This window comes from Arvicola amphibius, chromosome 8, assembly GCF_903992535.2.
Source record: "Arvicola amphibius chromosome 8, mArvAmp1.2, whole genome shotgun sequence".
Taxonomy (NCBI): domain Eukaryota; kingdom Metazoa; phylum Chordata; class Mammalia; order Rodentia; family Cricetidae; genus Arvicola; species Arvicola amphibius.
Genome location: NC_052054.1, coordinates 77,019,873 through 77,035,742, shown reverse-complemented (window position 1 = coordinate 77,035,742; position 15,870 = coordinate 77,019,873). Strand labels below are relative to the sequence as shown.

Genomic DNA, 15,870 nt, shown 5'->3' with positions numbered 1-15,870 from the left:
CTTTGCTTCAAAATAAAAAAAATGACCAAGTCAAAGGGGTGGGGGAGATGTTCAGTAGTTAGGGAACATTGTTTGCTCTTCCAGGGGACCTGGGTTCAATTCCTAGCACCCACGTGGTGGCTCACATCTCTGGAGTTTCTGGCCTCCACAGGCACCAGGCATGCAATACAGGCAAAACCCTCTTACATATAAAATACTAAAAGTGCTTTTCGAAAAGCTGGAGCTGTAGTTCTGGGATAGAATACTCGGCTAGCGTACTCGAAAGCCCTGAAGTTCAATCCCCAAGCCAGCAAAAGTAAAATAAAATTTTGTTTATGAAAAGAAAAAGATGCACAAAAGTCCACTTGCAGGGGGCAGTGGGTCCCCCAGGACCATTCAACTAACATTGCATAAGCCTGTGGGGGGGCACAAATAAGGAGACCTTGTCTTAAACTCTCTCTCTTTCTCCCTCTCCCCCTCTCTCCCTCCCTCCCTCTCCCTCCCCCTGTCTCCCTCCCCCTGTCTCACTCCCTCCCTCCCTTCCTCCTCTCCCCCCCCCCTCTCTCTCTTTGAGCACACACAAGAACCAGAATACATGGCAACTTTTGAATTATTTTATTCACATAGCTTGGCTTAATATACAGGCACTTCTGCTAATGAGGTGTCCCAGGCCTCTGGCTCCTACCTGAGTCAGTTGCCCATCTTCAAGCCCTCTGAGGATTAGTGCTAGTAATGTCACACACAAAATGAGGAGTTGGGGTGGGGGATGGGAAGGCAAGAGGGGAATCCACCTCTGTCCAGGGCTTCAGATGGCAGCAGCCTGGGTTCCCTCAACCCTTGTGGAGCCCGGAGCTGCTGTTTCTGAAAACCCCACGCTGGGCAGTCGGACCCTGAATCCACCTTCTTCCCGGTCCCTACTCCCGCTCCGGGCCTTGGGGCTTAAGGACACCCTGGGAAAGCGGAATTTGGGTGACTTCTTCCCAACTGGGGACTTGGAAGTTGTTTCACCCTCTTGTCCCTTAGAGACTTTGGAAGGGGAAGCCAAGGCTACACGAGGCAATCGGACCCTGACCCGACCCCGGCGACCAGAAGCTCCTTCCCCACCGCCCTCTTCCTCCTCCTCAGGGCTTGGAGAGCCTTCTCCGGAGACTGCCTCACTTTGACTGAAGCCCACTCTAGGCAGCCTGAGCTTTGGACTCTTGGCCTTTTCTCCACCTTCCACTCCTTCCTTAGCCCTCACCAGACCAAACAGAGGCAGCCGAACCTTGAGTTTGTGTCCAGCATCCCCATCTCCCTCGACCACTTGGTACTCAGCATGGCTGCTGACTGGGGAAGAGAGTTCCACGTCAGGCACTGAGAGCTGGAAGGTGCGCTGCGCCCCGGGGTCCTCGTGCTCAGTACCCTCTCCTTTGCCTCCTGCACCCAGGGTGGGCAGCTTCAGCTTCAAGCCACCCTCACTCTTGGCTGCTTCACCAGCCTGGGCTTCATGGCTCAGCCCGACATCCAGCTCTAGCTGGGGCACTGTGACTGTGGGCATCTTGAAGATGCCCTCACCTACTAAGAGATCACCACCTGCCACCTGGGTTCCAGGCAGATCCAGCATCACCTGGGGCACCTGGACCCTAGAGCCTGCTGTGCCCTCTGCAGATAAAGCTGCAATTTCAGTTCCTGCCTCGCGAAAGCTGGTCAGTTCTACCTGGGGCAGTGAGATGCCCAGGGTAGGCACCCTTAGCACTCCCTCTTGGCCCTCCACAACCGCCTGCCCAGTGGTGGACACCTTCGGGCCTGATGGCTTCACTCCACTGGCAACAGCTTCTACCTCCTGAGTTCCTGGTGTGACCAGTTCTATCTCAGGAATCTTAAGCTGACCAGTTATGACCTCCAGTTTTTCGCCAGGGCTAACACGTCCATCCTCAACTTCTACTTCCTTCCCTCGGGACAGTCCAAAAGATGGCATCTTAAGCTTTGGCATCCTCACCTTCCCATCCCAGCCCCGGCCTTTTCCCTCAAGCTCAGCTTCCCCTGCCACTAGTACTTCAGCTTCCGAGTCCCGGCCCTTCACCCCAAACTTGGGCAACACAAACCTGGGCCCCTTGGGCTTGCTCTCAGCCCCTGCTACCTCCGCTTTGCCTGAGGGCAGATGAGCATCCAGGCTGAGCTGTGGGATGGACAGGTCCAGGGCAGGCAGCATCCCTGCTTCCCCAGCTCCCTTCGCTTCAGCTTCGGTCCCAGTTCGAGCTTTGGGGAGTGAGATGGCAAACTTGGAGACCTTCAGCTTGGTGGCTCGCCCAGGCCCCTCCACCTCGGCCTTGACCCCTTTGGGTCCCGAAAGTCCAAATTTGGTCAGAGAGAACTTGGAAGTGGGTTTGACTTTCAACTCTGCCATCTCTAGCTGCTCTTTCTCAACTTCAGCCGTGGGCAACTGTGGAGTGACGATCTCCACGGAGGGCACCCGGAAGCCTACCTCTCCAACATCTGCTGCCACCCTGGGGCCCTCTGGCTTCTCCACTTTGGCCGAGGGGCCTTTGGGGACTTGTCCTTCCAGGCCCAGGGCCCCAGGCAAGTCAAGCTCCACAGAGGGCAGAGAGAGGGAGGGGACACTAACAGGAGTCACCTCACTGCTCACCTCTGGCTGCAGACAGGGAAGTGTCATGAGTTTACCTGGAATCTCAATACCTGCCTCACTGGGCTTGCCCACCTTCCCTAACTTGGGCAAGGTCACCTTGGGCAACTTGAAACTAAATTCAGTCCCTTCTGCCTGCTCCACCCCTACGGCTTTTCTCTGCACCTCAGAAACCGTGGACAACTTCATCTCTGGCACCTTAGGAAGATGCACCTCTGGGACTTGCGACACTTGAATTTCAGGCAGTCGCATGTCTGATACTTTAGGAAGCTGCAGCTCTGGGAGGTGGACGTCGGGCACTGCCATCTCAGGCACTTTGGGCAGTTTTATTTCTGGAAGCTTCATTTCAGGTAGTTTCACATCAGGCACTTTGATCTCTGACACTTTGGGCAGCTGAACTTCTGGGAGTTGAACATCGGGCACGGCCATCTCGGGCATCTTAGGGAGCTTCATCTCTGACACTTTGGGCAGCTGAACTTCTGGGAGTCGAACATCGGGCACGGCCATCTCGGGCATCTTAGGGAGCTTCATCTCTGACACTTTGGGCAGCTGAACTTCTGGGAGTCGAACATCGGGCACGGCCATCTCGGGCATCTTAGGGAGCTTCATCTCTGACACTTTGGGCAGCTGAACTTCTGGGAGTCGAACATCGGGCACGGCCATCTCGGGCATCTTAGGGAGCTTCATCTCCGACACTTTGGGCAGCTGAACTTCCGGAAGTCGAACATCGGGCACGGCCATCTCGGGCATCTTAGGGAGCTTCATCTCCGACACTTTGGGCAGCTGAACCTCCGGAAGTCGAACATCGGGCACGGCCATCTCGGGCATCTTCGGGAGCTTCATCTCTGGTAGTTTCATTTCTGGAACTTTTGGGAGCTGTACATCTGGGAGGTGTACGTCAGGTACAGCCATCTCAGGCACCTTCGGGAGCTTCATCTCAGGGACTTTGGGCAGCTGCACTTCCGGAAGGTGAACATCAGGTACGGCCATCTCAGGGATCTTTGGAAGTTTCACCTCTGACATTTTGGGCAGTTGCACCTCGGGGAGTCGCACATCTGGAATGACTGCCTCAGGCACTTTCGGTAGTTTGACATCAGGAACCTTAGGGAGTTTCACTTCCGGCCCTTTGGGGGCCTTGACCTCAGACCCAGCTGCGCCAATGCCAAAAGAGGGCATCTTGAGGGTAGGTAGCTTTAGCTTGCTCTCAGCTCCAGCTTCAGGACCAGAGGGCCGGGGCTCCAGGAGAGAAAGCCCAAAGGTGGGCATTCGAAGTCTGGGACCCTTTGCTTTAGCCTCGGGGCTGCCCTTGACCACCTTGACTTCAGTAGCTTCCTTCCCTCGAATCCCAAAGCGGGGGAAACTGAGGCGGGGCATCTTCAGGGCCACCTCAGGTACCTCTCCTGGGGCCTCCACCTCTGTACCTGGCAAAGCCAGGTCCACCCCCACAGAAGGTGCTGCCACTTCCAGAGTGGGGACTTTTACCATTGCAGCCCCTTCCTGGGTGTCCAGACATGGAAGTGTGGGAAGAGAGGGGAGGGTGGGGAGCTCCACTTGTGGAACCTGGATTCCTATGGCTGGGGGCTCCACAGCTGGTGCCGCTGGGGCTCCTAGCCCAAGAGTCGGCAGATGGAGGGCAAAGCTACTGGCTGCCTCTGTTGATGGGGTTCCCTTGGGAGCTGACACCTGGGGGACACCCACCTCAGCACTTGGCAGCCGAGGCCCAACTAGCTCTAGCTGAGGGGCTGTGAACCCAGCTCCTGTAGCTACCTCAGCCTCGGCCTTGGCTTTCCTTGGGGGAGGAGCAGCAGCAGCCATTCGTGCTACCTGGGCCTCTTCGGCCACTTCCCGGACACGTAGCCGAGGCAGCTGGAGACGTCGACGGTCAGGGGCAGCTGGGACAGGCCCCTTGGCAGCCTCAGCTTTGAGACCCCGACGCAGTCGGGAGAACTTGGGAAGGGAGAACTCGACGTCAACAGGGGCCAAATCTGCAGGGGTCCCCAGGGCCCCAGGCATCATCTTCTTCTTCTTCACAGGGGACAGATGCTGGATGTTCTGAGGAGAGAGGAGAGAGGCAGGAGAGAGGAGGCTGTGGGACAGTGGGAGGCTGGGAGTGGACAGAAAAATAAAACCCCACCTAGTATTATACCAGGCTGGGGATGTCTTGGGGATATATTGCCTGTCTGTCACTTCACCCCAGAAAGGCAATGACAGTCATTTAGAAACTCACTGTGAATGGACAGGGGTGGTAGCAACAGGGACCCAACATTTTAAGGCCTTTCCAACGTTCTTATTGTAGAGATGGGGAGACTGGTACTCAGAGAGGAAAAGAAACTGGGTTGCTCAGTAACCCAACAGCTCTTAGGCTAGATCTGGCCTTCTAGGAGGCCTCTGTGGCCCCTAATGAGACTGGTTCCCTTGATGGGGATGGGCGAGAGCCACCTTTTGATTGGCGCATCCTCCTTCCAGGGGGCTGAGTTTAGGAGCAGTGAACAAGGGGCAGAGAGTGAATTAGTGTTGGGTTAGTGACAAGACAAAGGGATAAACTGGGCCACGATAGCAGGGAGTAGGGTTTACGGCGCAGAGACCGGGTCGCTGGGGCAGTCCTGGGCCGGGACCGGGCTAAGCACGCGTACCAGCTTGGCCACTTTGGCCCGCGGGCCCTTCATCTCGTAGCCAGACACCGTCCCGGGCCGCAGGGCCAGGTCCCCCGTGGGCACAGTGCGCTTCAGGCAGAAGGAGACCTTGTAAGGCTCGGCGCATTGCAGCAGGCGAAGCGCGTCCTCGTACTTGAAGTTCTCAAAGAACACGCGGGCACTCAACAGCTGGTCCCCTGCAAGCGAGGTAGAAGTGGGCAGGGAGTGAGTTCCCCTGGCTCCACCCACACGGGGACACGCCCACTTCCTGAGTCAGCCAAGTGAGGCCCAGGCCCAGATTTTGACCCTGCTTATCTCTGCCTCTGGCTTGAGAGAGAAAATATCAGAGGGACAAAGCTGGTTCCTTTGGCTTTGGCCCCGGGCCTTTACAAATTGAACCAATCAGGCCACTTATGGTAGACTAGATAGAGTAACATCCATCAAAAAGTAACATCCATGAGCGCCCACAGGAGTTTCGTGTAGTTCAATTTACTGTAATAGCAAAGGATGATCTAAAACCCCTGATCCTTCTGTCTCCACCTCAAATGCTAAGATTACAGCCATTTGCTATCACTCCTGACTATGGGTTATAAAGTTGATAGCCTATATGGCAGTTCCTTGCTGTCTGTGGGCAGATTCTCCCCCATATTCTTGAATGCATAAAAATACACTGTCGGGCCAGGCAGTGGTGGCACACGCCTTTAATCCCAGCACTCGGGAGGCAGAGGCAGGAGGATCTCTGAGTTCGAGGTCAGCCTGGTCTACAAGAGCTAGTTCCAGGCAAGGCTCTAAAACTACAAGGAAACCCTGTCTGGAAAAACCCAAAACCAAACCAAAACAACAACAACAACAAACACTGTTGGAACCGGAGATGTAGCTCTGCGATAGAGCATGCTTGCCTAGCATGAAGGATGTCCTGGGTCCAGTCTCCAATACCACATACATACAAAAATCACACTGACAGACGTTCTTTGTCTAGCCTCTTCTCTCTGCTTCCCAGGGTCTGGGATTAAAGAAGTGTGTTGCCACCCTTGCTCTCTCTCAGCTTTTAATGTATGTCCCTGTGTATGCATGAGTTGGGCCAAAATTATCTCAGGGCCTGTACCTCAAGGCCTGGCTCGAGTTTGAAGGATAGTCTCAAAGCTTCCAAGTGAGGATGAGACAGCAAAATCTAGGTAGACGACTCCCTCCAGCCAGAGGGAGGGGCTTGGCTGTCTCTCATTGGCTGGAGGTACCCCTGTATCACATGATGTCACTAAACCTATATAAGCTGATACAGTAATAAACTGAGTTCCTGCTTTGACTTGACTCCCTGTGCGTATGATTGTCCTGTATGTGGGACTGAGGAATAAGCAGATAGCGCACTCACCTTTCCCTGGGGAATAAGGCTAAGGAGGCCTGGCATGTATGCCTTGCTTATGTGGGTGCTCTTTGAGGTCACAAGAAGGCATCATATACCCTATAGCCGGAGTTACAGAACTGAACTAGGGTCCCCAGGAAGTTCAGCAAGCACTCTTAACCACAGAACCATTTCTCCAGCCCCTGTAACACTTTTTATTGTGTGTTTTAATATTTGCCACGTGCGCATGCGTGCGTGCGTGCGTGCGTGCGTGCGTGCGTGTGTGTGTGTGTGTGTGTGTGTGTGTGTTCGTGCCCACACACGCGCTGCTTCCCACAGAGGCCAGGAGAGCGCTTCACACCTTCCAGAACTGGAGTTAAGGAGGTTGTAAGCTGCCCAGGGGGGTGCTGGGGAACTGCCGGCTGCGGTCGGTGTCCTAACCACCGATCTGGCTCTCCAGCCTTTGTTTTTTGCTTTTGATTATTTGAATCTGGGCTCTCCTTGTAAAGCTCAGGCTGGTCTTGATCTCTCACTATGAATCCATGGCTGGCCTCAAACTATCAATCCTCTGGTCTCAGCCTCCTGAATATTAGGACTATAGTGTCCCAGTTGGGAAATTTTGTGAAATTTAGCAAAATGCCGGCTTCTAACTGGGCAGCTATGATACATGCCTTTAATTCCAACACTTGGGAGGCAGGTGCAGGTGGATTTTCGTGAGTCTGAGGCCAGCCTGGTCCAAAGAGTGAGCTCCAGGACAGCCAGGGCTACATAGAGAAATCCTGTCTCAAAAAAAAAAAAAAAAAAAAAAAAGAACCCAGCCAGGTGGTGCCCATCTTTAATCCCAGCATTTGGGAGGCAGAGACAGGCAGATCTCTGAATTTGAGGCCAGCCTGGTCTACAAAGTGAGTTTAGGACAGGTTCCAAAGCTACAGAGAAACCCTGTCTTGAAAAAACACTTAAAAAAAAGTCTAGGACTGGAGAGATGGCTCAGTGGTTAAGAGCATTGCCTGCTATTCCAAAGGTCCTGAGTTCAATTCCCAGCAACTACATGGTGGCTCACAACCATCTGTAATGAGGTCGGGTGCCCTCTTCTGGCCTGCAGGCATATATTGTATACTAAATAAATAAATAATTTTTTAAAAGTCTGCTTCTTCTAACATCCAAGTTTATTTTTCCCTCCTTTAATGCTCTCTTCTGCACCCCAATGTCTGCAGGGAATTTCTTTGGAACACTATCCACCCCAGACAACAAACCCGTGAATGTGCAAGTCTCATAAACAGGTATGGTATTTGCATTAAACCTGTACACATCCTCCCTGTACTTTAAACCATCTCTAGGTGCCCGGTGTGGTGGTGCACGCCTTTAATCCCAGCCCTCTGGAGGCAGAGGCAGGTGGATCTCTGAGTCCAAGGTCAACCTGGTCTACAGAACTACTTCCAGGGGAGCAAGGGCTACATGGAGAAATCCTGTCTCAAAAGAAAAAGGGGAAAAAAGAAACAAGGTAACCAATGCTCTTACTTAAATGCTGAGCCATCTCTTCAGCCTCCACCTTTGTTGTTTTTAATGGCGCTGGAGACAGAACCAGGGCCTACTGCATAGATGGACTAATGTTCTACCACTGAGCCACACCCCGGAGCTCTAACTTGCCGACTCCGGGCAAGCCCTCTCACTGAGCCACAGCCCTAGTCCTCTTTCCAGTTTTTGAAACAGGATGTTACTAAGTTGCCTAGGCAGGCCTTTAAATTTCCATTCTCCTGCCTCCTAAATAGTTATTTATTTTTTGAGACAAAGTCTTCCTAGGTGGTCCAGCCTAGCCTTAAACTTAAGATTCTTCTGCCCCAGGCTCCCAGGGGCTGCTGGGATGATAGGCCAGTGCTAGGCCCAGCTCCACATCATGTCTGATACAGTGTAGATGTCATATAAATGGTTGTCCCTTTGTTTTTAAAGATTTGTTCATTTCTTACTTTATGTGCTCCATGCACATGACAGCACAGAGGCCAGAAGAGGGCTTGTGACCTCCTGGAATAGCTGTACGGGACAGTTGTGAGCCACCATGTTGGTGCTGGGAATTGAACCCAGGCCCCCTGCATGATCAGCAAATGCTCTTAGCTTCAGAGTCCCTTCTCTAGCACCTCAGCTGTGTTGCTTAGGGAACAGTGACAAGAAAAATGTCCAGACACGCTCAGTATGAGCTCCCTCACCCTCTCACAGATATTTTCAGTCTTTGATTGGCTAAACAGATGCAGAACACAGACGGGAAGGGTGAATTGTCTACAAAGTTGCTCATCCACAGTTCCAGCTGGTGTGGAAGAGACAGCTTTGATCCAAGAGGTCTGATGGTGAATGCCCATTTTCTCTGCGACCCTTGGGAGACTGAGGCAGGAGAATCTTGAATCTAAGGCTAGCCTGGATCTCAAAAAGTAAAACCAAAAACCAAACAGTGAAGGCAGAGCTTCGATCGTGCAGTACTTGGGAGCCTGGTGACTTCTCTTTCTTTTGAATTCTGCTCAGAGCCGGGCAAGCTTTCGCTGACAGTGTCTTCTCACTCTCTCTGAGGCTCCCCAGCCACTTTAGTCATGTGACTGCTTATTAACCTCCACTGCTTTCTTGGACCCTAACTTAAAAGGCCTGGTTTTCTCTCTTCCACTCCCTCCTCTCAGCCATTGCAAAGACTTACAGCTTGCTTGCCTTGGTGTTTTTCTCCCAGTCTGAAATAAAATTGAAATAAAACTCAAGGGAGTTTTAAAACAGACAAAAGCACTTCCACCCTGTCTTTCTCCAGTTATCAGCAGGCTATTCCCTGTTCAGGTAAAAAAACTCCTGGGGGTACTAGAGATGAAACCTAGGGCCTCATCCATGCTGGCCAAGTGCTGTACCACTGAGCTACAGCCTCACCTCAGAGTGGTCCCTGGGAATATCCTGGAAGCCTCCCTCTCCATTGTACCCCACACCTAGATCCACAATATCCAGAATCCAAACCCTTCTTTTCAGCAACCCCACCTGCAACCTGAGCATCCATCGTCCCTTAGCGGCTCATCGAAGAACCACCCCTGTTGTTGATCTTGCTCCTGATGCTGCCTCCGACAGTCAGACTACAAATGAAGCAGCTCAACAGGCTGTATCCCTGCTTCTCTGCGTACGTCACAGAATAAAAGTCATAGTCCATATGAGCCCTTCAAGACTGCCCTTCCCCTGACCTCCTTACTAGTGTCTCCCCTATATTGTAAATGCCTTAGGTACAGCAACCTTGCTTTGTTTTGTTCACCATTGTAGCCAAAGCAATCAGATGCTTCATAAAGAATTATTATGGAGGGGCTGGAGAGATGGCTCAGTGTTTAAGAGCATTGCCTGCTCTTCCAAAGGTCCTGAGTTCAATTCCCCGCAACCACATGGTGACTCACAACCATCTGTAGTGAGGTCTGGTGCCTTCTTCTGGCCTTCAGGTATACACACAGACAGAACATTGTATACATAATAAATAAATAAATATTTTTTAAATAGAATTATTATGGAGCAGGGATTACTTCATTGGTAGAAAGCTTGCCTAAAGCTGGGCAGTGGTGGTGCACATCTTTAATTCCAGCAGTCAGGAGGCAGAGGCAGGCGGATCTTTGTGAGTTCAAGGCCAGCCTGGTCTACAAGAGTTAGCTCCAGGTTCCAAAGTTACAGAGAAACCCTGTCTCGAAAAACCAAAAAAAATAAAAAAATAAAAATAAAAATAAAATAAAAAGAATAATTGTTATATGCAATACATAAGTCAAATCGGCTTCATCCATATTTCTTAAAATGTCTTTCATTTAATTATTTAATTAAGCTCTTCTCTTCACCTCAAGTTAACTCCACCCCTTTCTCCTGTCCCAATAACACATTAATTAGCACTTACATAGTGTTTACTGTGGGACACTTCGCTGTGTGCTGTTTTCAAAACCTGACTCATTTGAGCTACATAATAACCTCATGAGATCAGTGCTAATTATTCCCATTTAAAGATGAAAATTTGGAGACACAAAAATATCACGAGGGTTCTGGGAGTCCAACACAGACAATGAATTGGCCTTAAATAATCACGGTGCTACCTGGGCATGGTCACTCAGGCCTGTCATCCAAGCTACCCGGAGGCTGAGGTAGAAGGATCAAAAGTTCAAGGCCAACGGCCGGCAAGAAGGCTCAGTGGTTAAGGGTGCTCTCTGGTAGTGGTGGCTCACCCCTTTAATCCCTGCACTCAGGAGGCAGAGGCAGGAGGATCTCTGTGAGTTCCAGGCCAGCCTGGTCTACAAAGCGAGTTCCAGGGCAACCAGAGCTGTTACACAGAGAAACCCTGTCTTGAAAAACCAAAAATGAAAAAAACCAAAAACAATGTAAGAGTGTGCTCTCTGCTCTTCCAGAGGATCCATATTTGTCCTGGCACCCACTTGGAGGCTCACAAGGAATCCCATGCCCTCTTCTGGCCTCCGGGGGTACAGCAGGCACAAGGCACACAGACAGTACTTGGAGACAAAACACCCACACAAAAAAAATAATCATCTTTCAAGTTCAAGGCCAGACAGAGTTAAACAGGAAGTTCAAGGACGACATGGCAACTTTGAGAGACTCTCAAAAATTTAAAAAGGAATTGGAAAGCTGGGCATGGTGGTGCATGCCTGTAATCCTAGCTCTTTGGGAGATGGCGTCATCCATCCATAGCTGTACAGCGAGTTCAATGCAAACCTGGGTTCCATGAGGCCCTGACTCAATTTCCCAAGCCCCCCAAACAGTGAATGAGATGTAATTCAATGGTAGAGCGCTTGCCTGTCATGCTCGAGTAGGACCTAGATTCAGGAAAAGAACAAGGAAAGCCTCACCCTAACTTCTTAACCCCGCCTCCTGGCAAACAGGCCCACTTTCAATTACATCCCCGCCAGAACTCTAGGATGCCTAACCACACCCACGCATGTCAGCCCCGTCCCCCACCATGCCACCAGGCTCCGCCCCACTCCTATCATGCCCTAACCAGGCCCCCCACCCGAAGCAGATTCCCAACTCCGCCTCCGCAGATCAGCCCCGCCCCGCCTTCTCCAGGCCACGCCCCCAACCCAAGGGCGATTCTTAACTCCGCCCTCGAAGACCCGCTCCGCCTCTCCATGTCCATGCCACGCCCACCTTCCTGCAAGCTGAGGCTCCTGGCTGCAGGTGAATCCTCGCGTAGCTCGCGGACGAAAATTCCTTCTTTGCCGCCGCCCGCTACGTTGATACCGCTGACCCCCGTCTGCGCCTCGGTCTCCACGATAATCTCCACCAACTCGGCTCGTCTCAGCTCCTGTGGTGGGCGGCGAGGGGTCGCAATGACGCTCCAGGAAGGCAACTCACCCAGAGCTCGCCATGGCTTTCCTTCTCTTGCTCTACCTTCCTGCTCGCTCTCCGGAGGATCGGGGTCCAGAGGAGCAAGGGTCGGGTCTGGGAGAGGAGGGGGTGCGTGGATAGAGCCAGATCATGAAGTGGGGCCGCTTGGAGTGCCTTAAGAGGCATCTTTGAGAGGCTTATTCATCTTCTTTCCTATCTTCCTTCCTTCCTCCCTCTCTCTCCTTCCTTCCTTCTTTTCCTTTTTTCATTTTGAGATGGGATGAGTCCCGATTTGCCTTGAACTTGTTACGTAGACCAGGCTGGCCTTGAACTCACAGAGATCCACTTTCGAGTGCCCGACCTTTTAAAAGGTGTGTGTGTGTGTGTGTGTGTGTGTGTGTGTGTGTGTGCATATGCACATGGGTGCCTATGGTGGCCAGAGGAAGGTTTGGGGTCCTCTATAGCTGAAGCCACAAGCAGTTAGTTGTGAGCAGTCCAATGTGGAAGCTGGCAACTGAGCTTAGGTCCGCTCACCTGTCCCCCTCACGTATTTATTGTTTGTTTGTGGCAGGGTCTCATGAGCTTCTGGCTGGCCTGAAACACTACATACACCAAGCTGGTCTTTAAGTCACGGTGATCTGCCTGCCTCTGTCTCATGCTGATGATGGGTGTGATCCACCATGCTCACCCCTGCCCTTACTGAAAGGGATTCCTTAGGCCTAGGCTGAGGCAAGGCAGTCCAACCTCAATCACCCAAACCCTGGGATTAAAGGCATAAGACAAAATGCCAACTCCAGGATCCATACTCTTATTCTAAAGACCAGGTGGGGCTTTAATAACTTTATAACTATCCTAGGGAATTAACCCAGTGGTAGAGGCCTTGCCTAGCGTGCACAAGGTTCTGGGTTCTGTTCCCAATACAAAACCAACCAAACAAACCAAAACACGTATATAAAATATTCCACTTGAGAGTAATTATTCCTGTAGAACAAGGGCAATGCAGGATGGAAGAATGGGACCTTGACCCCTGTGGGTTTGAATATGTGTGAGAATGCTGTTTGGATTTTCTAACTCCCCCGGGAGAGGGAATCCAATGAAGGGGGTGTGTGGGTAATGAATGACGACCACAGCAGAAGTGGCATTTGTGGCATTTACCAGCCCTTGTTTTGAAACACACTACAGGGTTCACATCTGCTTCCCAGTAGAGGAAGCGAGAGATCTGATTCTGTCTAGGAAACCACTTTGCTGTGTGCATCTGGGGCAGCACTGTGCATGTCCTGAGCCAATTGCTATCCTGCAACGTTGAGTAATATGGGAGAAGTATCTGTCAGTGAACGAGCAAGGATGAAACGGGGCAGGTGCAAGGCATTGAGACCAGACAGGACCAGCGCCCATCCCAGAGCCTGGAGAGGGAAAAACAGGTCTAGACTAGATGCCCTGCTGCAGTGGCCTCAAGGGACTAGGGCAGGGCAATATGGAACCTAAGAGTTGGAGTGGAGCCGGGCGGTGGTGGCACATGCCTTCAATCCCAACACTTGAGCACTCGAGAGGCAGACGCAGGCAGATCTCTGAGTTCGAGGCCAGCCTGATCTACAGATTGAGTTCTAAGACAGCCAGGGCTACACAGAAAAATTCTGTCTTGGAAAACAAACAAATAAACAAAAAAAAGTCGTTGGAGTGGGCTTCTGGGAACAGCATAGTCCTTCAACTCCCCTTTGGGCGGGATCTCATTGTGTCCCCTCATATTTTGGGGGAGGTCAGAGGAAGGCAGTAAAGCAGTCTTTCTAATGGCACACAGCACATTAAATAGTCAAGCCTTGTCTTTAGGTATTCCACCCCAGGGCTCTATAAGCAGTAACTCCCTTGCCTGTTACCCTCAGCCTGCATGAGGCTCCTTTATAAGTAGAACCACCCAGCCCAGTACCCAGTAGAAGAGATTAAAACTGCCAACCTAATTGAAAAGCAATGACAGTCACTGAGGGCATTCCCTTAGTGCCGGACTGTACAGAAGGCCAAAAAGTCAGTCCTCAAAGTCCGCAGAGAGGTGGGGACCATTGCCCCATCTCACTAATGTGGAAGCTGGTTCTCAAAGAGGTTAGGTCACCTGCCTAGGACTGCACAGCAAAAGCAGTGTAGGATTAGACTTGCCCCTTTGGGTCCAAAGCCCTCTATCCTAACCCTATACAGCCTCACCTCTTCTTTCTAGGTTTTGTTTTTTGTTTGTTTGTTTGTTTGGGTTTTTTGTTTTGTTTTGTTGTTGTTTTTGTCAAGACAGGGTTTCTCTGTAGCTTTGGAACCTATCCAGGAGCTCACTCCATAGACCAGGATGGCCTCGAACTCACAGAGATTCACCTGTCTCTGTCTCCTAAATACTGAGATTGAAGGCGTGTGCCACCACGGCTCGACTGTAGGGGGCGTCTTTTGACTCAAGGTCCTACTCTGTGGTACAGGTTGATCCCTAACTCATCGTCCTCCTTGAGTACAGGGATGGTATGCTGGGACATAAGCATGAACCTTCTGATGAAATGTGTCCATTCAGCTGTTGTTTTGTTTTGATTTCTTCCAGATAGAGTCTCACAGCTCTGACTGTCCTGAAACTCAGTATGGATGGCAGGTTGGCCTTGAATTGATAGCGATCCACCAGCCTCCGCCTCTCAAGTGCTAGGATCAGAGGCCTGTGCCACCACACTCAGCTATTTTCTAATTTAATTTTAAAAGTTTGGGGTGAGGGAGCAAAACAAAAAAACAACCACCTCCCCCCCCCAAAAAAAAAAAAAAGATTTTATGTTCACTGGTGTTTGTCCAGATGTGTGTCTGCACACCACACTGCCTGGTGTCAATGGAGGCCAGAGGAGTGTGTCGTCTTCCTAGGATGGGAGTTACAAGTGAGCCCCTTGTGGGTGTTGGAAATTGGAACCAAGCCTCTGGAAAAGCAGTGGGTGCTCTTAGCCAGTGGACCATCTCTCCAGTCACAGGGTTCCTTTTCAAAGTTTTGTTTACATCCATTTACTTCTGTATGTGTGTATAGCAGACAAAGGAATCGATTGTAGGAACTGGGTCTTTCCTTCTACCGTGGAGCTTCCAGAGATGGAACTCAGGTCAGCAGGCTCGGCAGCAGGCACTGTACCCACTGAGGCATCTGGCTGACCTCTCTGCTGGGTTTCATCATCATCATTAGTGCCAAGGATTGAACCCAGGGCCTCGTGCATGTTAGGGTACTCTACCCCACCCCTGAGTGACACTTACTCTTACTTTTTTGAGACAGAGTCTTACTAAGTTGACCAGGCTGACCTTGAACTTGAGATCATCCCATTTCATCCTTCCAAGTGTTAGGATGAATGACAGGCCTGTGCCTCCAAGCCTGGCACTCACTATTCATGATTCTGTGGATCTTCACGATTCTGTGGATCTTCACGATCCACAAAATCAGCCGCTGGGAGGGTTTTGGTTTTTTTGATACCGCATCTCAGCTCAGTAGCCCAGGCTGACCTTGAACTTGGAAGCTAAAATGGCAGGCTTTAAAGCAACCACTCCTACCTGGATGGCCAACACTGTGCTGAGCAGCTTACAGGTGTTCTTTTCCCCCTAACATTTACACTTTCCAGCTTATAGGTGGGGACATTGAAGCCCAGAGGAGCCAGGACATGCCGCCTTGCCACCCTGGCCTGTGAACACTCACCTCAGCGCTGCGGCTCCTAGCCTCCATAGCTCGGCAGTAAGTCGCCTGGGCCTCAGGCTCCTGTTTCCTCTCCTCCTTCTGCTGTAGGACCAACTTCAGCTCCTCATGGAGCAGCTGCCGCTGAGCCTGGGGGTACAAGATGGAGTCTTGAGGCATGGAGGGGATCATGGGGTAGAGGTGAGGCTTGCTAGGGAAGTCAAAGTGGTATCATGTGGACAAAGAGTAGGGCCCCTCACCGCTTCCTGGGTGCTGGTCTTTTCTCCTGATGCTCTGAGCCCCACTTGAGGTGACACACAGC

At 51.4% G+C, this 15,870-nt stretch overlaps 1 protein-coding gene across 2 annotated transcripts; it reads right to left on the bottom strand.

The window, feature by feature from the left end:
• Positions 1-784: 784 nt before the first annotated feature.
• Prx (periaxin) lies at positions 785-15,599 on the bottom strand. Of its 2 annotated transcripts, XM_038340815.1 has the most exons (5): positions 15,573-15,599; positions 11,714-11,870; positions 5,236-5,432; positions 3,617-4,654; positions 785-3,538 (listed from the first exon to the last, which is right to left on the bottom strand). In XM_038340815.1, exons 1-5 carry the CDS (start codon positions 15,597-15,599, stop codon positions 785-787), a joined length of 4,173 nt encoding a protein of 1,390 aa, XP_038196743.1. The 2 variants fall into 2 exon arrangements, with proteins under 2 accessions (XP_038196743.1, XP_038196742.1); XM_038340814.1 differs by having other exon boundaries at positions 785-4,654.
• Positions 15,600-15,870: the final 271 nt, after the last annotated feature.